This window comes from Athene cunicularia (genome assembly GCF_003259725.1).
Source record: "Athene cunicularia isolate RWA chromosome 5 unlocalized genomic scaffold, athCun1 chr5_part1, whole genome shotgun sequence".
Classification (NCBI taxonomy): Eukaryota; Metazoa; Chordata; class Aves; order Strigiformes; family Strigidae; genus Athene; species Athene cunicularia.
In genome coordinates this window covers 16,271,872-16,299,567 of record NW_020799101.1, presented here as the reverse complement: position 1 = coordinate 16,299,567, position 27,696 = coordinate 16,271,872, and the positions used below count along the sequence as shown (strand labels likewise).

The 27,696-nt window shown below is 38.6% G+C and overlaps 1 protein-coding gene across 3 annotated transcripts in view; it reads right to left on the bottom strand.

The window, feature by feature from the left end:
- Positions 1 to 7,691: 7,691 nt before the first annotated feature.
- CLMN (calmin) overlaps positions 7,692 to 27,696 on the bottom strand; it is a 61,417-nt gene continuing 41,412 nt past the window's right edge. For all 3 annotated transcript variants that reach the window (XM_026849379.1, XM_026849381.1, XM_026849380.1), the window contains exons 4-13: positions 27,277 to 27,360; positions 24,576 to 24,668; positions 23,130 to 23,320; positions 21,149 to 21,342; positions 20,080 to 20,162; positions 17,378 to 18,694; positions 15,550 to 15,731; positions 14,545 to 14,605; positions 13,423 to 13,484; positions 7,692 to 12,149 (exon numbers count right to left, since the gene is read on the bottom strand). In XM_026849379.1, the coding sequence (XP_026705180.1) occupies positions 11,996 to 12,149; positions 13,423 to 13,484; positions 14,545 to 14,605; positions 15,550 to 15,731; positions 17,378 to 18,694; positions 20,080 to 20,162; positions 21,149 to 21,342; positions 23,130 to 23,320; positions 24,576 to 24,668; positions 27,277 to 27,360 (2,421 nt within the window). In that variant the 3' untranslated portion in view covers positions 7,692 to 11,995. The remainder of the gene's footprint in view (positions 12,150 to 13,422; positions 13,485 to 14,544; positions 14,606 to 15,549; positions 15,732 to 17,377; positions 18,695 to 20,079; positions 20,163 to 21,148; positions 21,343 to 23,129; positions 23,321 to 24,575; positions 24,669 to 27,276; positions 27,361 to 27,696) is intronic.

Genomic DNA, 27,696 nt, shown 5'->3' with positions numbered 1-27,696 from the left:
GGCCTATCTATAGTACTAATGAGTGATCAGATCTATGGACTCATACAAGTTACCACACCACACCAAAAATGTAAAGATATAGCCACATGTGGGCAACATGGTCACTCTTGTGGAAGGGAATATTTAAATAATGTAAATATACATTGCTGGCCCCATTCTGCCTCCTCCGGTCACCCCCTTTCCACGGTGGATGATTTTGGTTGTGTGCTGTATCTTGCTGATCCCGTTTACCCCATTGTAAAACCCTGCAAGGAGTGCAGCTACAGAACTAGTTAGACTTGTGTTAGGCCAGGTGACCAAGTTAGAGTATCCTAAGATCACGTATACTTGCACAAGGACTGGAAATCATCCTTGTTGCCTAATAAAGAAGAAGACAACACTGTAAATGCCATGCAAAGCCACTTCTGGCCAGCCGCTCACCTGTTAGGTTGTGCTGAAGGTGGTGTATATGCAACAGTAGATCTGTCACTGGAGCCCCAGCCTCCTTCTTTTCATCTGCATTCTATCAGAGATTTACCATCTTCCCTAATATCACTGTCCCTAGAAAATTAGTATGAGAAGATAAAGCTAACTAGAGCAATCTAAGGTTCTTTTAAACCAACTTTAATAAAATTATTTCAGATTAAAAGTGATATAGAGGCCTAGGGTGTTAGCAAATTAAGTGTTTTATTGGCTCAAACCTCTGTTGCTATTTAGAGCACATCTTCTGTAATACCCATGTTGTTAAATATTACAGTATTAGGTATTTTTATAGCATTGAAGGGGCATCCTTCTGTTTTTTTTATGGATGGAAGAATGATTATATCCTGTGACAAAAGCTTAGGAAGAGGAGCAGCTGTTCAGTCTTATCCAGTGGGAGCTGTCAGAACATATGGGTCTATTTTTCCAATTTTAGCTGAAGTACTGGAGGAAATTGGCATTCTTGATTATTTCTAACATAAAATAGAACAGAAAGAAACCCTCCTTAATCCTCTGCAGGCTATGATTAAATAATGAATTTTATCCAATTCAAGTAGGTTCAAAGAGAAGGCAAGCGGAATACTTAAAACACAGAAAACAGAACACATGAATGCCATGAGAATTCTGGAAGTTATTTTCATATTAAAAAAGGGTGTCTTTCTCCACAGCTACTTCCTCATTGAGCCTGCCTGCTGACAGGAGTTTTTGATTTAGAAGCACAGTTAGGATAAAATTTGTGCTAGTCTATCACCACTATCCTCTCTCTGTTGTAAAAAATGGATATTTTATGTCATATGTTCATTTAATGACAACTAAACTTCAGAGTTTAAGCCCAAATAAAAAATTGACTTTTATGTTGATTTCACAAATTTCTCACAAAGATTTTTAAAGTAAGATGAAGTCATCAGTGTGATAAACAATGTTAAAAATTTCCACTTATTTCAAACTGTTTAGCCCAAGTAATTAAAATCCACAACAGAATAAGTAATAATGTACCAAATTACAGTTTTCCCCATATCTTTAGTACTGGAAATACTGATGTTTTACTCTATGGGATAACTGTTGTAAGACAACAAGAAAAGAGAGACATTTATCTCCCTTCACCTTTTAAAAAAATCATATCAGTAAGGGATGGAGGGGTTGTTTCTGGTTTTTTCCTGTTGGGTAAGAGTGAATCACAGAATTGTCTAGGCTGGAAAAGACCTTGACGATCATCCAGTCCAACCATCAACCCAACATTAACAGTTCCCAACTACACCATATCCCTCAGCGCTATGTCAACTGACTTTTAAACCCCTCCAGGGATGGGGACTCCACCACCTCCCTGGGCAGCCCATTCCAATGCCCAACAACCCCTTCTGGAAAGAAAAGCTTCCTAATATCTAGTATAAATCTTCCCTGGCACAACTTGAGGCCATTACCTCTTGTCCTATCACTTATTACCTGGTTAAAGAGGCTCATCCCCATCTCTCTGCACCCTCCTTTCAGGGAGCTGTAGAGGGCCATGAGGTCTCCCCTCAGCCTCCTCTTCTCCAGACTAAACACCCCCAGTTCCCTCAGCCACTCCCCGTATGACCTGTGCTCCAGACCCTGCACCAGCTCCGTTGCCCTTCTCTGGACACGCTCGAGTCATTCAATGTCCTTTTTGTAGTGAGGGGCCCAAAACTGAAAAAGTGAAGAAAAATGTGTTTGGATTAGAAAATTGCAATTGAAAAAAACCCAGACCAACACCTGTCACAAGTAATTGTCTTTGTTCATGCTATAGAACTGTGTAATCACAACAGAGAAAACCCAACTTTGTGGGTTTTGGGTCTAAACATAGGTACTCAAATGGACTCTGAAGAGATTCCTTCCCGTGAGACAATGGTGACCTCTGTTGTTCCTTCCTGTTGATACCAGCCATGATGCTGTTTTGTCATTGCATCACAGACTGTTTCAGTGATGCACTTTGGGACAAGCTGGCAGTTAATGAGAAAATAAGGGCCAGAGTGTTGTATTCAAGTTTGTGGTCAGGAAAGAATGTGTCTATTCTACACTTCACTTGAGAAAAACTAACTTGAGACTTTTCTCTCAAACAGCCCCTAGTCTGGCTACCAGATTTTTCAGTTCATAGTTGTGAATCATTGCAGAGAAGAGCAGTTGCAAACATTTTAAAGCACTTGGCTAATAATAACACCTGCAATGCATTCTAAGAAAAAGCTGCAGGTATGATTATGGAGGAAGAAGTTGGAAGAAAGAATGAACTTATTTTTAATAGATTCCATTCGTAAAACTGGAACTGAGATTTTGAAAAGGTGGTAGGTTGCACAACCTTGTTGTTCCCCCCTAAGACGCTATTTAAAAATGGTTTTTGGCATGCTTTCACACTTCAGTGACCCAGACTTCATAACTCTAAAGAAGGATGTTTTCCCCTAGTGCAAAAGAAACTTCAATATTTTAAATGCTTTAGTGGGTTTTTTGACCTCTTTAAACTGCTGGTCTACCTTATAAAATCAGTATAAAAAATGGGATAGCAACTTACTCACTCTTCCTGTGCAGAGACTTGGCATTGATGACTACTGCCTAAAAAAAAATGTTGCTGATCTTGATTGTGGAAAGCCATCACTTAGCAGAAGCCTAACTGGGAAGGGAATCTCTTCCCATCCATCACTGACTTAAGCAAGTCATGTAATTTCTGGATTTTATAAGCAGCTGCAATGACACAGTACAAAAGATCTATCATAGAATAATTAACAAAAGTTCCTGATGTTGAAATATCCACTTTCTGTGCTCCTTTTTTCCCTGAGAGCTGAGAAATACCACTTTGCAATGTATAAATGTACTTAGTTGCTGTATTTATGCTGATTCTTGCTAACATGCAGAAAATACATATCAGCAAAGTGATAAATCAGTTCCCCAGGGTACAAGATCAGCCATTAAAAAAGTAATGCAAAAATAATCAATTCAAAGTATTTACAGCAGATGGAGCTATACATTTTGCCTTGATCATATGTTACATGATGTTTCAAGCCAAAGTGTACAGTTTGACAAGGACAGAAAACTGCCAGTACTACTGTCTAACCAAGGAATGGAGTTAGTCACTAGAAGGCATTTCATAAATTACTGCAGTTAACTCTCCTAGAAATAGTCCTTGTAACATCAAGAGAATCAAGAGAAATAGCAACTCAAGAAAAGATTATTGCTGTATATTGGTGTCTTAATAGAAAAAACAGCTCAAGTCTAAGACTTTGTAGTATCTGCCCACCCACCAGTCTGAAGGTACCCCTGCCCCTGCTGGCTTCTGTTTACCAATCAGGTCAAATAAGCACTGAAGCGAGACCGATTATTTCAGTATACACTGCCAACCAGAATACACACACACAAGGTCCACAGGTCATCCTTTAGGAGGTCTGTGCTCCTACACAACCCAAGTGTGCATACTTGCATATGGCTCCTTATCTGAAATGAACCCTGTGTTTGTATTTATTGCTGCCATGATCCAGATGGGTTTATTTCCTCTGCTGCATTTGCATCTTCTTTAAGCTACAAAAATTGTGTTTACACAGCAGGGATGGAAGATTATTTTTGCAGTTTCTATCAGAATGACTTTTATCCCAGAGCATGGAAAAGAAATCAAGTCCAACAATTCCTGTTCTTACTGTTGAATATAAAGTTTGGATCCTATACTTTTGTAAAAGCTTACTTCTATTTCACATTCTGAGCTGACTCATCTTGCACATTTGAACTTCCCCCCTGCCCCATAGTCCACTTGCAAATTCCTAATCACAGCACCAGTTGCAAAAAATTAACCCAATTAAAAATAAATCACAGCCTTTTTATTCTCCACTTAAATATCATTCATGACACCAGTAAAAGCTACTGGTCTCAAACTGTAGCTTGAGATTTTAAACTGACAGTAATGAAGAGGCTATAGATGCCCCATCCCTGGAAGCATTCAAGGTCAGATTAGATGGGGCTCTGAGCAACCTGGTCTAGTTGAAGATGTCCCTGCCCATGGCAGGGGGGTTGGACTAGATGATCTTTTAACAGTCCCTTTCAATCCAAACCATTCTATGATTCTGTAAGTCAATGCTGCTAACAGGAATGGACCCAAACATCCCAAATTCTCAACAGCATTATGAATATTCAAGGACTAGGTGTGGGGCATGGTCCAATAGGCAGGTACAAGGTACTCCAGGGGTAATGAGAAACACATTAAAAGCATGTGATATTATTTGATTTTGTAGAAGGAACAGGGCAACATTTACAATCTTTAAAGTGTGATACACATCAAACTTCATGTTTAATTGGTGAAGCAGCACTCCTACTCCATTCCCCATATACTGTTTCATTCTACAGAATGAATCTACATTTTCATTCTGTGTTTATCCGGTTTACGTATCTTTTTCAGGAGACTGGAGCTAATTCTAAACTGTGCTGCATCTCTCTCATACTTTCTTTTCATTTTCTCATATACTGCAAATGGAATTAAGGTGTAGGGGGAAGGAATGTAGTAAATACAAACCACTACTGCACCTAATTTACTAATCTACAAGTCTAAACATTTACATAGAAACAGGCCAGAATTGTATTGTAAGAACAGTATGTAATTCAGCACAACTGTTTTTGTAAGCTTTTCCATGGCTTGTCTTTATAATACCAATTTCTATGCATTGAATTTGCTGCGTTTACTGAGACCTTCTCTGTTAAAAAGTGAGTATCATCTCTGGGCATGAAAATTAATAAATAAAAATAATCTATAATAACAGACATAATGATAATGAATAAATAAGAACAAAATGTTGATTTCTCCTGAAATGTTGGAAGATATTTTCTTGGGAGGACAAGGACAAACCCACAGATAACAGCTTATATACAGGAAGCCTGTCCCTTTATTTCAAAATTTGAGAGTTTATAAAATAAAGTGGAACTATTCACTAGTAAATACTATTCTTATTACAGCGTAAGTTTCTAAAAATTTTATTTTCTAATGTACCAACTATACAGAAGAATATATTTCTTTCTCACAAAATTTAGCTTTGAGCAACAAGTGCAAACATTCAATACATACCGATTGAAAGCATTCAGAAGAAATGTATTTGAAAGTACACAAAAATGCATCTTCTTCAGTATATCTTTTGATACCACTCACATCCTCCCAGCATTTGTTCTCATTTAAATAACCATCATTCCTCACCACTTGCCAAAGAGAAACGTGTATATTTTAAATATAACATTCCCTACTTACAAATGATTTCTTCAGGAGAAAAGTCCATCATTAACTCTTTAGCAAACTTGCACTTTACAGATTGCATTTTAAACTGGAAAACTTCAACAAGAAGGGTAGAACACTTTCTTCAGCTTTTTACACAGCAGAATACAATAGCATAAAGTGGTATGCCTACTGAAATATGGTTTCTTTCAAGACAAAAGCAGAAGTTGAATTTTTTTATTACAATAAAAATAGACATATTTGACTTGTGTAAGTTACTTGGCATTAAAAAATGACTGCATTGTATTTCTCAAAAAAGGAGCAGCACATAAATTGAAAGTTATGTGATTTAAATCAGACCAGTGATTTCTAACTAAACAATGGTGATCTTCTGTTACAATCAAATAATGGCCATGGATCAGGACCGCCCTGTATGAATTGGTCCTTGGACACAGAGCAAATCTATTCCATGAATCAAGGAGATTCCAGGAAGGCCCAGTGAAACTAACGAAACTACTTTGGAAATAAAATATTACCTGACCTGAACCACAGCAGTGAAGGCCAGGATCTAGCCTTTCTTGGAATGGCAAGTTTTAGTATTTCTTAAAAAGGTAAAATTAATTACTTTATTGCCCCTTCTAACCTTCACATGAAGAAAGAAGTGTATTAATCACCCAGGGGCCAATTTTATGTTCCAGAGACATAAAACTTAAGACATTCCCCTCATGGTGAGAAAATTAACACAGTTCATGTTTTCCAATATCAATAGTAGCAGCTGCCTGGAAAGGAGTCATCAAAAGTGCAACTGAGGTGGAGGTTTATCACATCTCACTTTTAGAGGAGGAAAGAAATAATTTGATGTTCCACAATTTCAGTTAAGATAACCCTGAAATAGACACGGCATTTGAAATTAAAAGTGTTAATTTTTCACCCTGTGTGAGCTCTAGAGTTGCATCAAGTGATGGACAGAGTAAGCAAGCTATCCTATTCACAGTATGACTTTTCCACATCATTTAATGTGCATATACCTCCCATCCTCCTGCATGAATAGCTTCACGATCTTGGGGCGGCACGGGTGGGAACAAGCCATACAGCAAATCCTGTGTAGGTACGAACCTGGACCGTGAACAATTCTAAGCCTGGCAGCTGTAAATCAGTGTTATTAGTGGTATTCCAAAGGGAAGAATTTGATATTATTTACCTGACAAAAAACTGCACAATGTGGAAATACAAAAACTTAGGGGCTTTCTACCACCAGATCCACTACCTATTAGCTCAATGGAAAACAGTGGGCAACCTGTTGTTAGGGTGAGAGCTTTCAGCTGTAGCAGTTTGGGAAGTTTCACAACCACATTCCAGCCTGTAACTTCACCCTTGTCTTCCAGCCATTTGTTCCTGCTGCTGTTCTCTAAATCAAAATGGAAGTGGATGTTAACTTCCTAAAAGAAAGAGAGGACCGATCCTGCAGAATTTAGGCAAACAAATGTTATGTGTACAATGGGGTTAACTGAAGTCAGTGGCATTGTTTGTGTACATTAGATTTGAGGGGATCCAGTGCTAAGGGCAATGCATAGGCTTCAGCTACTTCCTGGCCTATGTGATTAACGCTGATTTAAGTCCCCTCAGGACCAGGTCCTGTAGTGTGTGCTTAGCACACAGACGTGTTGCATTGACTTCCACAGAAGTAGACAACTGACACACCACTGGATGCATTCAAGTTTGGCTTGGCAAGAAGGGACTCTAAGTACATAAAGCTAGCATAAGAGATGATGCATTATTATAACTATTATTTTGTTAGATGGCTGAATATGATATCTCATACACTGGCCAAATTAATCTTTTGAAGCTCTGATTCTGTGGGGATTGGTGCAGAAAACCCTAAAAAATCCTGCTGGGTATTGCATGGTACCCCTGTAAACTCAATGGAGCCCTCCCTACCTGGGTAAAGAAGTTAGTCATACTGAGCTGGAGTAAACAGAGAATCTCCAGAAGATGTAGAGGATTTAAGTATGTTTAGACACCAGATACCAACATGTAGAAATTTCAGCCTCAAGAAGTTTTAATGGAAGAAAGTAGCTTAATCACTCAGTATATTTTGCAACTTTAGCTGAAAGTTTAACATCACAAAATGACATTGCTATGCAGCTTTAAGAATTACACAATTGTATTCAATCACTTCCTATGTTTTTCAAGTCTACTGTTCATTAAGAACTCTTCCTCTGTTTGCAGTTTCCAGTTTTCAAAAGGATGACACAACTGATGCATAGCTTAATGTTCATTCTCATGAGTCATAATTAATAAATAATCATATCACATACATAGAATTTTATAGGTACTCTTAAAATGGTTTTACAGTTCTATTAAATATATAGATAAAATAATAACTGCTATATAAAAAAATCATTTTAAAACAGCTGAACTCTCAAGCTTTGCATAAAATTCTGTAGACACATTCATTACAATCTAGAAACTCAATAAAAATACATTTTAGAGCTCAATCCATCAAAAATATTCATGGCATTGAAAAGTGATTGTCATTTTTTTTACTGTAATCTGTGCTTGCCCTATTGTTGCACTGATCATGTCCTACAATTTGGCAAAGGCTATATTCAATTCAGTTTATAAATTATGTGTCTGTTTAACTCAATTCTTCAACTTTAAGACATTTACCAATAAATGTTTACCAGGGTTCTGTCTTCAATAGCGTATCTTTCCTTGCACTTTCTATAAAATCACAATGAAACATTTTGCAATTAAGTTACAGGACTACAATTACACTGAACTATCCTAATTGTCTCTCCCTCTTTAATGGTGCTTCTGTGAACACCAAACAGCCTTTATCCAGTGATCCTCAAGCACTTCCTGACACTTACACTTCACAATACTCTGCTACCCACACATTTGCTCAACAACAGGTTTTAAAAACGGTCTTATAGATTGATACCCTTGTGTATCTGAATCCTGCTGCTAAATCAAAATACCAAATGCAGTCAGTTCAAGCTTAGCATTTTTCAAAAAGCCAGACAAAAATTCAAGAAAAACTTCCTCATTCAGACCATCCACATATCTGTTGGAAAACAGATAGATGAGAGATTGCCCACAAGCCTTTAAAACTTCTGCTACCTCTAGCCAGCAAGTTAAAAGAGGCTTTGCCATAATGACTGCTTCACAATCAGGCTTTGTAGACTGTAAACTCAGAATAGGACACAAAGTCTAACAGCAAGCAATGTTTCCACAATAGGGCACTTGCATGGAGGGATTGGATCTTGCGCTGTGGAAGAAGAGATGCAGGCTTACTCAATTTAAGTGAGGGAAGTGCTGCTTAGGCAGATGTCATTTTTTGCAGTTCCAAGTAATGACAGAACTCATGAAAAGCTCAGGCTCCTCATGCACAATTGACCATACCAGTATAATCACTCTTAACTCTTTACCCTGGATCTTCTTACCCAGGTAATGGCTCAGTAAGGTAAACTGCTTTTGTTATAGAAAAACACAACCCAACCAACCCAAATATGGAAAGCAACTTAATACTAAGTATCGTGGAGTAATTTAGCAATTTTTTCATCTGTTTTGCAAGGAAGAAGGAATCTCCATCTGTTAATGGGATAGGCTGGAAAGCATACATCAGTTTAAACATCAGGTGAGATGATCAAGACAAGTGCTGGATGCTGTTTAACACTTAAACTGCTCATTTCTCTGTTTCAGTCACTGTTCATCAGTGGGAGGCAAGAAAGAAAACACTGGGTTTTCTCCCTCTTGGAAGAAAATATTGTGTAATGCAGTTGCCAGCATTAGTGCAACTTTTCCCTTCTTTATGGTGTCAGTTGTTTAGATGAGACATCCAAAGACCTCCTCATTCTGATTAATTTCCTTAGGAGGAAGGGGAGAAGATAGAAGGGTGCTTAGTTTACTTATTTGAACTTTGTAAAGTTCTATGAAGAGACTGTAATCCAACTCCAGATAATCTCCACTGAAGACTATGAACCATGGAAGAACAGGAGAGTAAGATACAAAGGGTCAGAAAAAGTTGTCATAAACCAAAGAAGCCTATGATAAGTGGCTCATAATGAAAAGCTGTCAATACTTTTGCTCCAAACTAATGTACATTGCTACTTGCTGCTATTAAATAGCTGCCATACCCCAGCCAGGTATTCACTGGTTGTCAGGATAAGGACATAAAGTTTCTTGTATTTTCTATTGTTTCATAGAAAACGCACTAGCTCTTTAATGCTATATTTTAGCCTACTTCAAGAAAGAATCTTCAAAAATTCTAGTATAGGTTTTCTTTTTGAAAAAAGTATCACTGTCTTCATCAACAAGCACAAACGTTCATGCATCACAAAATCAGATGACTCAAAATGTTGAACATTTTCATCAGCAAGATGAAACGCTTTTTTTTTTTTTTTTTTAACTTATGTTGATGTACACTGAATTAAGTTGGGAAGTTTGGATCTGTTCCTCACTAAGCACAAAGGATCTTATTTTTAGTTTCATGAGGTGAATCCAGCACGATTCAATGATGACAGGACAGAACAGGAAAGATTCCAGCTTTCTGTTGACTGAAAGAGATTCAGAATTTTATCTGCAATGTTTAACACCTCCTGCTGTGCACTGCTGCTATTGAATTCTAACTGAAGCTTGGAAGAAAAATCCCACGGAAACAAAAAGCTTATAAAGAAGAATGAAGTGTAATGGATGATTAAGACTACTCCAGCAGATAACATGGCTGTAAACAGGTTTTAAATACCTGCAAATAAATTGCTAGGTATTCTGGTGTGTCCTGATCACCGGTACTGTTAGGTCAGCTGAAAACTAAGTCAGGGAGAGAGATACACCTTATGCTAAAACAAAATATGTAAAACTTACAGCCACGTGTTGTAACTTTCACTCAATGTAAATTATGAAACACCTCGTTTTATGAAGCACATTGCAGTCAACCTTATGAATTTTCAGGTGGAAGCAGCAACACGATGTAATCTCATAAAGCACACTATGAAACTAAAAATGTGCCAATGAAAAATAGTGACTTCACTAGAAGTCATGCAGAGAAAAGTTACTGCTATGAAATTGAAGACATCTCTTTTGTCCTGTAATGCAGAGGTACACCTCCTCTGGCAAAAATCCTGAATCAAATACCCTATAGTGATCACTGATGTGGACAAAAATTACAAGATGCAGAAATGGCTCAGCTGTGTCTATGGACAAGACAAGTCTCTGCAGTTGTACTAGAAAGTCAATACCAGCCTTCAACATTTCTCTGTATTTAGTTTTACATCTGTAATTTCTTTCTCTATTGATTTGGGCACTTAAAGGATATTTCCAATCCTTTTGCCATGCACTTGTGCCATAACAGTAGCCTAAGGAAATTAGGTTACCTATTATTTTTTGTATCTTCAAAAAAGAGAAATCTTTATACCATCTGTTAAGTAAAAGCAGCAAAGAAAAGGAAGCAGAAGCAGCCTCAGAAGCAGCGAGGTACTTTTTAAAAAAAACCCAAATTGTATCTGTTCCTGATAAAATTGTTAAGCTTCTTGAACATCTTTTTCAAAGATGGCCACCATCAGTAACACATAAAACGTGTATTTCTTCAGGTATTCTCTACAGAAGTTTCTGAACTAAGATTTCCCATATGATCCCTCCTAAGAAGCAGCTAACACGTATGTTCTTCACACTTCTCCATACCAAGTTTATTCCTGAAAATTAAACATAACAAAAAGTGCAGGATAAAAATGAATTTAAATCCTAAAAAAGCAATCTCCGCTACCCAAATAAACCCTCAATCTGATTTTGTTGCTTGACTGGATTGCCATTGGAATTATAATCAATTCCTGGGGTCAGCATGTTCCACCACCTGCAGCTCTGCTCTGCCTCCAACTCTCTCGAAGAATTGCATGGAAAATGTGAAAAAAACATTTCTAGCCTTGCCCTTGCAGATGGGCCATATTCATGGGCAAGTCAACACCATCCCTCTTCCACAGCTGTCAGGCCCTGCATAAGTAAATGAAGCCAAAAGAATAATTTTTGAAGACTAGAGCTCTGAATTGTTCATATTTCTACTGATAATTATCTGGTTTTATTTAGCATCTTATAAAGCAAGGCACAAATGTACAAAATTGCATCTACTAAATCAGGTAATTTTTATATATATTTATACAATTACCATAATATAAAATGTGCTTAGACACTGTCATAGCACAACAGTAGAGGAATTGAGGACAACCTGATAATAAACACAAACATCAGGTCCTACATTTCTGTTTGTGCTTCACCTGAAGAAACATATTCATATGCAGATACACAAAGCAATCCAGCCACCGTCCTTTGTTTTTTCACACCTCACAGAAATCAAACTTTGTTTCTAAGAAACTGTGGAAGGAGTAAAAGGCAGTAGACCAGCACCCAGAAAAAAATGATGAAGTACAGTAGCTCTGGCTGCTCAACAATTGTAATCTCATGAGTTTGTGCTGGCGTCTCACTTGCTTCCGAGTCCTTTTTCTTCCTGAAAACAGGAGAGAATTTGGTAAGAGGCAGGAAAAAGAAGAAGAAACCCTCATTGTTAATATTTACTCTAAAGATCAGAGGGCAGACTAAAAGACAGCAGTTTAATGAACCATTTCAACCTAGTCAGTTGGAGTTCAAGCTAAATAGGAGGTGCATAATGGGCTGTAGCAGTGTGCTCCCTTAGGAGCCAATGTACATAGCAATTAATCCTCTGAAAACTCTGGACAAATTGTCAGGTAATTTAAATACATGCTGTTACAGTACAGTCCTTTGATGTAAGGTGATTTCTATCAGTCAATATATTCTATATTCTGAACAGTAAATGTAGTTCTGGGCAACACGTATCACACTTTCACAATTTTACTTACACACTGTATCTGACTTGATATACTTCCCCAAATCATCTACTTTCAGAGCTCCTCATGTCAGACACCAGAACACTAAACAGAAAAAGCTCAAGACTTCCAGAAACCAACTAGCAGTTGGAGGTTTGTAGGACAACTCCAAAATTCCAACTTTCCAAAATCTCATCTGCAGTTCTTAAGGGCAAAGCTTGATGGGCTCTGCCAGCACCACTGAGCTCTCACAAAACCAAGGAAAAGTCATATTTTAAAAGGCATACGATAGTACACTCATTTTATAATTTCATACTACTATATGAATCACCCTCTGGTAGACTTTTTTTTTTTTTAATCTACTTGTGGAGAAAACTGGGTTTTGGCCTGTTTTAATAAGTTGTTTCTTACAGATATGTAGACTCTAATACCAGAGGGATACATGCTCTGCATTCAGGATCCATCACCCTAAGTCTAAACTAAACACACATACAAATTATAAAAACTCATGGGTGCTCTAACAGAGGCCAGAACTCTGATGAAGTATCATCTTTCCTCAGTACTGAGCACACTAAACAGTGTCTTGACAGTCTTCCAAAGCTGGAAAGAGTCATCACTGCCAGAGGGCCTCATATTTGAAGTCTTCCCACTCTTTTCTTTATTCACCATATGTGGAAACCGCTCACAATCTTGCTTAAACAGCTGAATCTTTACTCTCTAGTCAAGAAAAAGCATTTTAGTCAAGGGGGAGATTGACAAATAAAGAAGTTTTGTATCTTACGCTTATGGGAAATACAGACTGCAAGCCATTACACAAGACATCCAGTCAGTCTCTACTGCTACAGTTGGTTTTAATTTCCCTTTGTAACATTGTTAGAAGTACCTAGGAGTCAGGGATACCTTCCAAAAGGCTTTGTCTGAATAAGAATGACTCACCTGATGATTAATGGATTTTCACCCACATCTGTCATCTTCTGTACATTTACACCATAGGTTTCCTTAAACAAACCAGGAATAGATTATGTAAAAAACTTAAATTTCAGCATCTTTCAAAGATGGTAATTGTGTGTGTATTTTATGCAGAGTATGTCTTAATGTTTGCTCGAATAAAATGAAAGTGTGCTTATAAATTTATTCCCTGCTCGCACATCCACCACTGCAGTCTGGTACACACACAGAAGAGGAAAAAAGTTGTGAAAAAACATTTTTTTGCTTTTAATTGCTTTCATTCAGTTGAATAAAGCTCTCCTCATTCATATATATATTTCTCGTAGCTCTGACAGCATTGCAAAACTAAAACATCTGTGTGAAACCTCCTTTTCATTGAACATTGATGGCAGCATTTCTTTAAAACCCCAAGACGGCCAGGATCTTATTTTGTGCTGAAAAGAGCCATATTCCTATCATTGCTCAGTGTGCCCAGATTGCTGATGCTTTCCCTTCCTTCTGACTTAAGAAATAAAAATCCAGAGCTCAGTTGTGTAGTGTGCTCTCAAGAAACCAGTATGAATTACATCTGCCATTAAGAATGCAGTTTCACATTACAGCTAAAATTCTTTAAGGTTAGCTGCTGTTCTTGAGATTATATAATACACTGCTACTATGAAGGAGAGGGAAAGAGCCCACTCTTTCATAAGAAGTGCACTTTAAGAGACACACAGCATTTTTGCAGGGCTGTGACCAGGACACCAACATGCATACAGAGAATGCACAAACTAAAAGAAATGGGAGCAGCAAATAAAGGCAGCTTTAAAGAAGTGAAATGTTGCAGCTATACAGTTATGATAAAATAAGCCTCAAAGTTACAATAGATTTAATTGTAGTATGAGGTATTCCTTTTTGGGTTTGAGGTTCAGTAAGGTTCAGTTCCATATATTTAGCAGAGTCCAGTAAAGGTTTTCAGCTATGCCTGGTTTTGGCACTATAATTATTAGTAGTCACAGGGCTTTTGTATTATCACAGAGCTTTATACAGAGAATAGACCCTTTTACACTATGTGAACTTTTGAAGTTTAAGAGAAACAGAGAAGCAGCGATAGGTAAATTTCCACATACTTACCTCCTCAGAAGTATTAAGAGATCTTTTTCGGAGACAAATGTTGGAATCACTGTCAGTGGTTCTGAAATGTATGTAAAAGCAGTTTTAAATTCATAAAGCTAAGTTTTGTTTTGACTTCAGACAGCCACTGCAATTTCACATGCTAGTTTGAAGCTACGCAAAACCACAAATATACATTATTGAATGTATTAGAATATGGACTGGGCAAGAGGTTGAGAGGGGACGCAGCTGGGACAGCTGACCTAAACTGACCAAAGGGATATTGCATACCATATGGTGGTGTGCTCAGCAATAAAGCTGGCAGAGGGACACTCACACACACACACTTGTTAAGGCATCTGTCTTCTAAAGCAACCACCATGCCTACACGAGCCTCTGCTTCCCAGAAAGTGGCTGGATGTCACCTGCTGATGGGAAGTAGAGAATAATTTTTTTTTCTGTGTGTGTGTGTGTGTGTGTGTGTGTGTGTGTGTCCTTTTGCTTTGCTTCTACACATGGCCTTTGCTTTTTTCATTAGACTGCCTTTACCTTGACCCATGAGTTTTACATCTTATTTCTCCCCCCATCCTGGCTTTGTGGGCACCTGGTGGCCAGATGAGGTCAACCTACCACAATCTTATTTACTTGTTCACAGACATAAAAAAGGCCAACAAATATCTGTTGGAATGAAGCTGTGTCACACTTCCACAAAGTGTCACAATGCAGATAAATTATTTACATTACAAATTTTTCTGTTGGAAAAAGTTATAACACTGCCATGTTCAAAATGCATTGGGGTTCCATTTGGGTTTTGTGTAGCAAAATTTGTATAGCAAAGTCAAAGCAAGTCCCATTGGCACTGCATCACTTGACATGTTTGAAAGAAACACAGGAAGAAGGCAACGTGTCCCAGTATGCTGCTCCTAAAAGAAGTCTACAAGAAACATCCAACAGACAGAGCACTCTTCAAAAGACCAGGCATTCATACCAGTGAGGTGTATTTAAGACAAAGTTAATGTGAAATACCTGGTAAATTCCTGACAATCGGCAATTTCTTCCAGTTTATCTTGTGACAGAGTGCTAGCAGCAACTTCTGAGATCTGCAAGTCTTCCTCTTTGATCATATTTTCCCCTTCTTCCTCCCTATGACTACTTTTTTCTGGTCTCTTTATGGCTGTTGATAAATCCTCTAGATGTTCTACTATGGCCTGGTGAAATTAAGAAACATTTTTGCATTAGACAACAAGACTGATTCCCCACCCTTCCAAATATCTTAGTGGTGCAGCCTACTCAGATGCTAAACTGCATGTAGTACAAGACTGAAAGTCTCACAAAAGAGAATAAAAAGCAATTCATATATTGAAAATCATTTGGGATACATTGAGCTATAAAGTATCATCAGTTCAACATACATACAATTAGTTGTCAGTTCTTTTTATATAAGAAGTCATGACATGACATGGCTCTTTGAAGTAATCCACTAAGAATTTTAGTAATCTATCCCCAATTAGTCTTTGAAGCTAACAGTAATTTGACTTCATTACTCTAGTGTCAGGACCAAAATACGACCAAGCAACCTGTCTAAGCAACACATAGAGCAACATTAAATGGACACTCATTACTGAAAAACACTGTCTAAAATTACTGCACTGGAAAATGAGTAAGACAATTTAAAATCAGTGTCTGCAAGAAGATGCTGTAGCAAATACAGCATCTTTAGTGTGGCCTGAAGGGACTGGGAGGTGATCTTGCCCCTGTACTCGGCACTGGTGAGGCCGCCCCTCGATTCCTGTGTTCAGTTTTGGGCCCCTCACTACAAAAAGGACATTGAATGACTCGAGCGTGTCCAGAGAAGGGCAACGGAGCTGGTGCAGGGTCTGGAGCACAGGTCGTATGGGGAGCGGCTGAGGGAACTGGGGGTGTTTAGTCTGGAGAAGAGGAGGCTGAGGGGAGACCTCATCGCCCTCTACAGCTCCCTGAAAGGAGGGTGCAGAGAGCTGGGGATGAGTCTCTTTAACCAAGTAACAAGCAATAGGACAAGAGGGAATGGCCTTAAGCTGCACCAGGGAATGTTTAGACTGGATATTAGGAAGTATTTTTTTACAGAACGGGTTGTTGGACGTTAGAATGGGCTGCCCAGGGAGGTGGTGGAGTCCCCATCCCTGGAGATGTTTAAGAGTTGGGTTGACATAGTGCTGAGGGGTCTGGTGTAGTTGGGAACTGTTAATGTTGGGTTGATGGTTGGACTGGATGATCTTCAAGGTCTTTTCCAATCTAGATAATTCTATGATTCTGTGAAATTGCCTAAATTCAATACACAGAATAACTACCAAAAATCCCCCTTGTCTTTCTCCTCCTTGTCTACACTGAAAGCCTCCATTTTACCCACATAACTTATCCTACACAAGTTGATTTAAGTTTTTGTAGGCAAATTTCTTTGTAGGCAAATGCAGACAAAAATTACCTTTGACTGTATCCTTTCTATATGAGCAATATTACCTTCTGTTCATCTCATTACAAATTATTAAAAACACCCTCTGTGGTAATCTTTCATGCCTAGGGATTATACAGGAGCCTCAAACTACTTTAAAACATAATATAAAATTCACATTTTTTGCATTATTATTAGTATTAGGGCTCATTTTCTCTTTTAATGTCCGATCTTCTCACAATCTGCAATTCAATTCATTCCAGTAGAGGGCTGTGGCAACCAGTGTTACAGGACAGGAAACCAAATACATTTTACATATTTCTCTAAAACACTGCAAAATGAAAGCAAACTAAAACCACTGAGGTCAGATGCTAATCCCCCATATATACACAAAGAAATGCTGGTAGTAAAAAGATAAAATACCTCAGGATGTTGTGGAATAGTGGAATCTTCATGGTTGGTGGCCTTTTTGCCACCTTTTTCAATTTCTAACTCTTCTCCTACTAGTAATGGTACTTCTTTTTCATCAGAAGAATTCATGTGACTGTTAAGATCTGCCACTTCTTCCTTGCCATTCTCAGCATCTATTTGTGATGGAGCGACACCTAGCTTATTCCCTAAGTCTGGCTCTGGAGCATCTTCCCTGTAGTTCTGTTCTGGTAAGCCCTTCTCTTGTAAAACATCTGTTACTGTTTCAGAAGAAACACTGTCATTTCCAGTATCATAACCTTCAATACGAGGCTCAAGGTAAGCATTCAAAACTGCTGATATGGGAACATTATAATGTGGATAATAAAAGAGATCGTGGGGTATTATAGATACTTTTGAAGAACTGGGTAGCACTTCAACTGAAGACTCAACTTCATCACAGCTGTCCAGTTCCTCTGGATTTTTAGGTTCATCTGAGAGAGAATCATCTGATGTTTCATGCTGTCTAGATAGTTCCTGGCCTTTGGGATTAGAACCATTCAGTGAACAGTGGTTAGTCTCTATTGTCTCAAAGACAGGTGATTGCTTTGTATGTTCATTTTGTGGAAGTTTCAGTATTTCCTCATTTAGAAGATCAAGAACATACTTATGTGTATCTTCTTGTTTTGAGGTAACCTCTGGTAAAAGAATTGAAGTCTGGGGTTTGCTCTCTTCTACTTTATTTATAGATTCATCTGTAAGTATACCTGAAGTCCAGGATAATGGACTCAAAGAAGAAGTATTGGCTGAAAGGCTCTTAGTTTCATTGTCATATTCAGTAGAGATTTCTTTAGTTAATTCTTCAGAGTAGTCTTCAAAAGAGTCAGCAGAATTTTTCTGATCTATCAGAACAGCTGGAGAAAGGTCATCATCCTGTTTCAGTGGATCATCAGATATGCCCCCTTCACCTGGCATGAATTTATCACTTAGAACCTCCCAAGAGGAATTGGATTCAAAACTGACAGATCCTGTAATTTTCAGTGAGGTAGGCCTCTGAGGCTCCTCTTCAGACATTTCCTGTGAATCACCTAACACTTGACTCAATTTCCCATTACATTTTTCAGGAACAGCTTCTGATAGGATTCTCTCAGGGGTGTCATGAATGTGAACCTTTGGAGGAGCAGGATGACTCCTTTCATGATTAACAGTATACATGTTCTCTTCACTTTCACTTAAAATCAAGATTTTGCCTTCCTTTTCTGAAGGTGTGTCTTTGATGTGGACGTAAGTGGACTCAATTGGAAGCTCCTTGTCAGGATCTGTAAAGTCTTCCTGTAAGTGATGATACACCATTAAAAGACAAATCATACCTCAGATACCATTTTACTTTTCCCAGACACTATGGAAAGAATAACTACCTAGCCCATCACCCTGTGAATGGCCAATTGATGACTCACTTATTTTGAAAGTAGGGAAACCAATTTGGCAATTCAAGTGACTTGAACAAATCTCAACATCAAGAAGCCACTTGTACAGGCAGATTAGAATGCAGACAAGCCTACTCCTCAGTTGTTAATGTATTCATCTCTCCCTGCTGCACCTCTGGAGACAACTGACGGCTTTTTGACACAATCCCAAACCCTGGGAATAAAATAAATCTAACAAGTCTACTAAATCCACTGTGAAATATGTTAATATACTAGGTTATTCCATTCCAACAGACTATTAAAAAAAAAAAAGCAGGCTTTTTCTTTGTCCATTGAAATGCCCACAAATATTAATGACAACAAACCTCATTGCTCATCAAATCTAATAATAATTAGATTATTATAATAATTTTAAATCCAGTGACCTTAGTAATGCACATCAATTTTATAAGCTACAAAGTACACACCATCTGGAACCTTCAGTCAAGAATTGAGAGGTGTAGGAACCATCATTTATGTGCACGTACTCTAGCACAAAAACTTAACGCAGATACTTGAGGGACACTGAGCCCCTTGGGGACCCTTTCAAAGCAGAAAGACTTTTATTGAACTAGGTTTGTCTAGAAGTACAAAGCAGACTCCAGAACAGCTTTCAGCTTATGCAGAACCCCTTGTCTGGTTCCTGGGACTTCATATTTTCCCTCTAGTTTTCCATCTCCTGTTCTTTAGTTCCTCTGTAAGTTTATCTGTTTCTCAAAAAGACCTTTGTCAGTCCCTGACACTGTCAGTCCCTGCTTGCTCCTCAATTCTTTATATTTTATAAAGTCTGCATTAAAGTCCTGGTCCTTTAAGTGGCAGTTTATTTCATGCTTACAGTGAGTGCTTTTGAATGCTGCATTGCCAAGACCTGCTAAATTCAAATTGACTGTGGCCCTCAAACTTGAGAAGATAGAATTCAAAATGAAATTCAAAGTCAAATGAATCATCACAGGTGAAGGGATGAATTTCATCCTTATTTAAGACTTGTATATCAAAGTAGTAGAGCCCTATGGAACCAGTTCTAACCTCTGAAAGTTGTAATTGGATGTAAATGTTTAAAAGCACAATTATACCAAAAGCATTTTAACAATTGCCAATGAAAGCCCATTTGACTGGATTTAACAAAAATGTGAAAAATTATTTGTGGATTATTTAAAATAGCTTAGAAAGAAACCTAGAAGATAAATACAGCAACATTTGACTTTATTAAGCAAATTTTAAAAATGATGTGATGTAGGAGTAAACACATACCGCTTCCAGCTCTGGGAAGTGTTCCAGAAATTGCGCCACATACGTCACAATTGACTGTTCATCAGGTGATTCCACCATGATATCTATGGAGACAGACACAAGGGGCTTGAGCACACACGGCTTTAAAACACTTTTGCAGAGGAACACTTCATCAGACATTTATCCTGCCTTTATGATGAGAGAAATAACAGCTACAAACACTTCTCTTTCTCAGAGAAATGCTTTCACTGTTAATGGTACTCGAAAGATTTCTCAACATCTTATTCACACTATTTTTTTCCTATTTCCAAACAAATTCCAAACCCTGATCAGGGTCCCTTTACATCCACCTTCATACTGTCATTTATGCTGCTGTCACTAGACAGTGATCTTGTTGAGTGACAGCACAGAAGTTTATTTTCAGCATGATGGCACAATCTTCTAAGAGGTGACCCATGAAAGCAAAAATAACCATTCTGGGCTTTCAATCGTAAAATCAAGGCCTAATGCCTCTCTAGTAGAGTTCAGTAAAAAAACACCACAAGAAGCTCCATTTATATACATATATTTATATACACACATATATTTATATGTTTACACATATAAATACATGTATGTGTATATATGCAATGTAAAGGAAAAACTGTGAGATACACATACATTTGAATAGGTATGTACCCATGTTCTGGTATGGTAGACCTGCACATTTCATCCAGGAGTGAGTCTCTGCAGACTTTAGGCATTATGAAATGGTGCTAATGCACTGAGACACCTCTCAGCACAACAGGATAGTGATTAATGCCCACTAGTAATGCAGATGTCACACAGCATCTAAACATTAGCCAGGACCAGTGTACACAGCTAAAACTATGGTAAGATCTCTGCCTGCAAAGAATTTACAAATATGACTGGAAGCATAAGACTACAAGCAGTGACCAATTCATTTTTATTTTTCTTAGCAATAAGCCCAACACACTGATCAAATCAACAGTCTAATCACTGGGAGGTTTTTGGTAGGTGTTACAATGCAATACTCATGAATTCATTATAGTTTGAACGTTACCCAACAAAGTTGATGTAGGCGTTTTACCTTCTGGTTCTAGGAGCCGAGGAACACCCAGCTTATTTTGTGCTATGCTGAAAGCATCCTCCAGGTTTTCTCGAGACGATTTCTCCAGTGCTTGCTTCATGTCTACTAAAGTAGAGTCTATTGCTTTTATGATAGCTAAGAAAGCAAGGCCACTCCTCCAACTGCTGGCAAAGTCCTGAACTGCAACACCATACCTGAACAGAATTACATACAGTTTACGTGGGTGGTTGTGTTACAAAAATCCAAAGTAAAGGCATTATCATTTTCAAAGTTAAAAGTAAGGTTACCAACTTGGTAAAGACATCATCTTTTTCTAAGACTCCTGAAAGTTAAAAGTAAGGTTGCTGAGTTGCACTAGACACATTTAAGATCTTTTTGGATTTTGAAATGCAAAAAATACATCCATAAAACACAAAGATTCACAAACTGGATCAGTGTGGCTAACAGCTGACATCAACCTGCTTGTAGGAAGCAGTTAGTAAAAACAAAGCCCTCAAGAACTCAGCAACCACATTTAACATTCACAAAACCAAATGTCTCTGTGATTCCTGTTTCTGTTGCTCTCCAGCATTTTAATGCCATAGTTTGGGAAGACTGCCAACACTTAAATACTTAAAAACATAAGCATAAATGATTCACATTCCTGTGTACTCGTCCTTCTATAGCAGAGAATTGTGCTTTGCCAAATGCAAATGGTGTCAGTATATGTATAAATGACAAGTGTGTTAGATTCCCAAAGTTTTGGGGGAAAAAAACCCATCGAACTTGCAATAGAATAGAAAATTCTGCACAGCTCATTGGATAACATCATTATCATGACACTATTATCTTTTTAATAGTGCAGTTGCAAGGACAATTTTCTCCTACTAGATGTTTTCAATTTGTACTCTTTGACTGACCAAAAAGTCTATGGCCTTTACTTGTCACTTTCCTTGTACCACTTCTCTATTAATTATAATATCAGCGTTATTTTGGAACTAAAACTGCTTTCTCTACAGTCTGCACTGGTAGCAACGATCTCAATGGGATGAGTTTATCTGCACAAGCACCCTTAGCTTCACTGGAGATGTGGCCCACAGGACCAAGTATTTAAGATATAAATTTGTATCTTCAACACTAGACACAGAACATTTGTGTTCAGAGGCAGATTTGGACATATAAATCTATCAACAGGCAAAAATGCCAAATATTCTGCTATCCAGCTTGTATAAGTAAGTTTGACCCATGCCCTCTTTAAAACTTTCTGGCAGTCATCACTTCAGATAATAATATATGTAAAATACAATCCAAGCATTTACATGTGCACTAGACATCTTACACTGAACATTTTTACCCCAACAGTAGCCCTGCCAGGTTAAAGCACTACCAAACAAAATGCTTTGGTGAAAGAACTGCTTTTTTATTAAAGAGGAGAGACGTGCTGAGCAATGGAGATGGACTCCTAATGTTACCTGCATGTGAAGTGACTTACGATTCGCTCCCTTCCTGAGGAAAGGGGGGCTCTAATGGAGGCTCTGTCCTCCAAGGCACTCTGTAGCACACAGAGAAGCTCCCCCAGGGTTGATGCTTAATTTAAAAGGCTGTTGCTAAAGTCGTTCAATATATTTATTTTTTCAGTTCACCCCTTATTTATGCCAACCCTTTAAGTAGCAAAAGATATCAAATAGACTACACGGAAGCTAGCAGGTAGGGCGAGGAGGGAACAATCCTGTTTTAAACAGTGCCGAGCAGATTAGTGCAAGTTAACATTTAACACTCAAATCATGAAGCCAGCAATGCACATGGCTTCAAGGTCAGATGGCCACTGTTGAGACACAGCTGTAGTGATACACCCCCCTGCAGAGACTCTGTGCCTGCAAACTTCAAAAGCAGAAGCCATAGCACGTGGTAACACACACATAGGGCAGGAGAAAGAAAAGAGATTCAGCTTCAAAAGACCAGGTGGCAAAACACAGTTTTATACAAGGGTTTGTCAGCTTACTTTCTGGTTTTCCTCTGAACCCAGATTAGAAGGGCTCTGATGGCTTTTCGCTGATCCTTCACTGTAATGGATATGTTTCTTTCCACACTGGGAGTGCTGGGGTGGGATGTGTCTGACTCCGGACCACTGGGCCCAGAAGACAGGCTGGAGGAGGAGGAGTTCCTGTTGAGGTTGCCTGTCAGCTCCTTAATCTGCAATAAAAGGCAAAACATGCAGTGGTCTGGTTTAACACCGGCTGCATGGAGAACTCAGTGCTTGTTTTCACACAAACTTTAAAGGTAACAGTGCCAGAACTGAATTTTAAGAGGTAATTATAGACCTATCCATTATAACTCTCAACTTGTATTGCATAGGTGTGACAGCCCGCAGCCACCCAGCTGGCAGTCCCAGGACACAGAAAGGGCAAGGTATCAGTTCAGGCTGAACTGAGCATATTAAACAACAGGCAAAGAAACATGTCCTTGAAAGAAAAGTTAGTATAACTGAAATTGTTCTCTTCATAGAACTTGCTTGAGAGAAATATTCTTAGTCAAGAAATGGTGACCTGCAGCAGCACTCCTGTCCTTGGTCAGCATTGGTATTTGAGTCCCAAATTATCCACTCTGCTGCTTTCAGGTCCCCCATGCCCTCTGCTGCTGGGGGAACAGATTCCAGTCACGCCATCTCTGCCTCCTAGTCCGTCTGGCCAAACTGGTGCTGTGCAGCTTGAGAAGCTCAGCCAAGGAGAGGAACCCCAGGGCACCTTTGAGATTATTTTTTAAACCTTTAGCCATTTTTTAAATGAACCCAAGAGGATGAAAGATCCTTATAGTCTTATGATAGTTGCAGAACCCTTCCTCCATCTCTCTTTTTTCATTAGAGTTTTGTATTGTCTAGGAGGTCATTTTCAAAATAAGTGTAGATTAGGGAGCAGTTTTAATCTAAGTCTGGGGCTAAATCAATTTTCAGGCTCAAATCAGTTTTATCAGTTCCAAGCCCTTCAAGATCTTTCATTTGGCCATCTACATCAGTTGCAAATTTTTGCCATGTTGAGTAAGTCTCTGGAGATGACTGATTCTACATGTAGTTTCCCACCACATTGGACCAAATCCAGAAAAGGTTATTAAAAATAAGCTGTGACCTGGAAACTAACCCAAGACATTGGTTCAGATCCAGGGAATCTGGAGCAGAACTATAAGAAGGCACAGGAGAGAAGGGAAAGTAGTAATCTGAAGCTCTAATTCTGGTCCAAGTCAAATGAGGGTTTAAACTGTCGCCTATTTACACCAAAATATGTCTAGTGAAGTAAAATGAAAGCAGCTGCAGGTATAAAATTAGTGTATATTAAGAGGTAAAAGTTCAGGTTTATCATCAATCAAAAATCAATTCAAAAATCAGTATTCAGCTGGAATAGATTGACACCATCAAGACTGTTAACTTATGATTAAAGTATTCAAGTTTTATTACCTGAAAAAACAAGATTATATTCCATATTAGTCCAAGTACCAGAGAGGAATTTCCATCTGCTATTTCTGCTGCATCAATGCTAACAAGCTTTACCTGTAGAAGAGATCATAAATTCAGAACCAAATTCAAAGAAACAAAGTAAATGCAAAAAATGCACTGAGACTATTACGTATGTCCAGAGCACTTCTGCCACTGACTGTCCAGTCAAAAAGCAAGACTGAAATCTTGTGTTAGTGATAATTTGTCCTGATCACAACCACCCTGCTCATGGAACTCTTATTTCAAGCCCCCAGCATAGTCTGCAGAACAGAAACGAGCCCATTTCTGCATCCTCAGGACCACAAATGCATTTCCTCCATACAAAAATGGAACAAGATGATGCCCCCACCAGTGGATCCTATTCTTAAAAGTCAGAACCACTTTTTGTACAAAATTAAGATCCTAGTAAAGATCTGCTTACTTCTGTTTTGCTATGCATCTCCTTTCTCCTTGCTAATCTCACCTTACACAGCTTGTGACAGAGTTCTGATTAAATCAGTTAGCAAAGGATAGGGTTGCCTAATCCAAGCAAACTCTAGACTTTCCCACACGGAGGTTTCTTCCACCTGATAACACCAGGATGTTATTATCCTAGACAATACAGACTTGGTTTGGCAAAGGTCATGGAGAAGGGAGGAAGCAAGGAAGCTGTCAGTACTGCGCACGGCACACAGACCGAGTCAAAGCCCAGCATACATTTATCACTTAGAAATACTGTACATGATGAATCACTTAACAGTGCTTTACCCTGGTGCCCCAGTTCCACAGAAGCCTACTCTTATGGGTTCCACCCACTGTGGTTTAATATCTAACCCTGAAGCTCTTGGCAGCCAAGGCATTTTGCCAACACTTTCATCACCACCCTTCACTAACCGGTTTGGTAAAACTGAAAAAAGGAAAGCAAAATAACTTTTAATCTAGTGGTTCACACAACAGTTTTCAATCTTAGCAAGAAGACACCTCTAGCTGTCATATTTCAAAGCTCAAATTTCTTGCTAGCTCCAAGGTGTTTGGAATGGGAAAACCTTTAAGACCTAGTACACTTTCATAGCAGCTTCTCCAAAATGGGGAGCAAGCAACATTTATCATTAGACCGCTCTCAGTGTCAGCTCTGTCCCCTTACTGCCGCTTATGTTTGTCACCCAGTCTAGTAAAGATACCCAGCTAGAAGGTACTGGCTGCTTACCCTTAAGGAAACAAGAAATCCATTGGTTTTAGCACTACTAATTAAAAGGCTGTCTGTGTCTAAGGCTCCTCCTGACTGGCCTTGCTCACTGAGGTTTCTAGGTTGTCCCCTAGTGAGGTCCTAGAAACCAGATATGCTTCAGCTGCAGCTCTGCAATGTGTTAATATCAACAGAGAGAAAAAACCTCATCTGCTGATGGGCCTTAGCTAGATTGGGGTAGAAAGCATCAACTGTGAAACTGTTAAGAAGTATGTGAACATGTACAATACTTCTTAGCAGTTCTGTATCAGAGATGTAGACATACACACTTAGGGCCAGATCAGCCCCTACTGGTGGAGATTCCAAAAGGAAACTTGAACACTTGGAAGTTGCTGGACAACTTCTTCAGCTTTCACATCTTCTCCTGGGGAAAAACGCAAAGGAGGTCAAACCTCCCACATCCACGAGGTCATAAGGGATCCACTAAGACCTCACATCATGCTGATTCCTGCAGGGGAGTTTGAAGTGACTCTCCTGCATGACTAGCACTGCTGCAGGATCTCTGGAGCAAGGGCTAAACTCATTGCAGGGAAGCAGCAAAGTGACATCAGTTGCTGCTGCAGCATTCCATGCAAGGCAGGGTTTTGCCCCTATGCACATATCAGATCTCTCCTCACCCATAAAATTTAAACCCTGCTGCAGTCCTTTACAGGACATAGTCCAATATTTGTTTTATCTTTGTGAAAGATTTAGATATACATGTATATGAGTTGTTACATGGCTGGGACTTCTCTTGACCCCATTACTTCTCAAGAGTTTTTAAGAGCAGAGAGTTTTCAAGACACATGTCACATCCATAGGGTTTTGGAATAAAGCCCAAATGGGAGAAATAAAAAGGAATGAACCATTTCAAGCTACAGAGTCTGATCTTGCTTGGTCACTTACAACTTTAGGAAGTCATGTTGCAGTAGTGCCACACTGACTGTGAGGGAAGTTATATTCTTATAAGGTTTTGATTCCTGTAATTATGCATTTATGTCATGTTCCCAGATCTAATTTTCTCTTGCCTTTGACTCATGATCAGCTGCTGCAGCAGTTTACCAGATAAATACATGATTTGTAATGCTGGAAATATTTCTGATGAAAGAATGTCATCTACCTTCAGTGTAACTGAAGTAATGCCACTAAGACCCAGTTCATAAAAGTTATTTGCATTCCTTTTTATTTCTTTTAATATTGGGTCCCTGATCCTTTAATCCTGTTGAACTTTTACATTATAAAATGAACAAATAATCCTTATTTTAGACTCTGTAGGTGTTCTCATTGTGCACTTTTATGTGGCTTTTCAGCCTTGCCACAAAGGTAAGTCCCAGTGCCTTTAAGCAGTACTTTACTCTTACATACATGTAGCACATCAGATTAGTTACAATTAGGACAATTACAATTTGCAACATACATCAAGAGAAGATATTAAAACCAGCCTTTGGAAATACTCACATTACTGTCCTCCAAGAACTTAAGTGCTTTGGCTATGTTGTTCAAACGAAAAATGCGATGAGTTGAAGATTTGTATTCATGCATCTAGAAAAAATCAGAGCCACGCTGTTTTAAAAATGGTGGAATTATTCACCATGTCATGCAACACTTAAAAACCCACAAACACAGGCAAAATAAAGCTAAGGAAATCTACCTATGTAAAATTATTGCCATCTTTTCTGATCAGTAAAGTGCTTCAACTACATGATCTGCCTTTGCTGTAGCAAAACAGGGTTTACAACCAGCTTTCCTGCTCTCCAGATGTTATCACTCTCCTGGTCCGGCCACATTTATTATTTATTTATGTAATCACTCCTCAGCCACGTTCAGCCACAGGATCAATTTTACCTCAAAATTTGTAATAATAGATTGGGGGGGGGG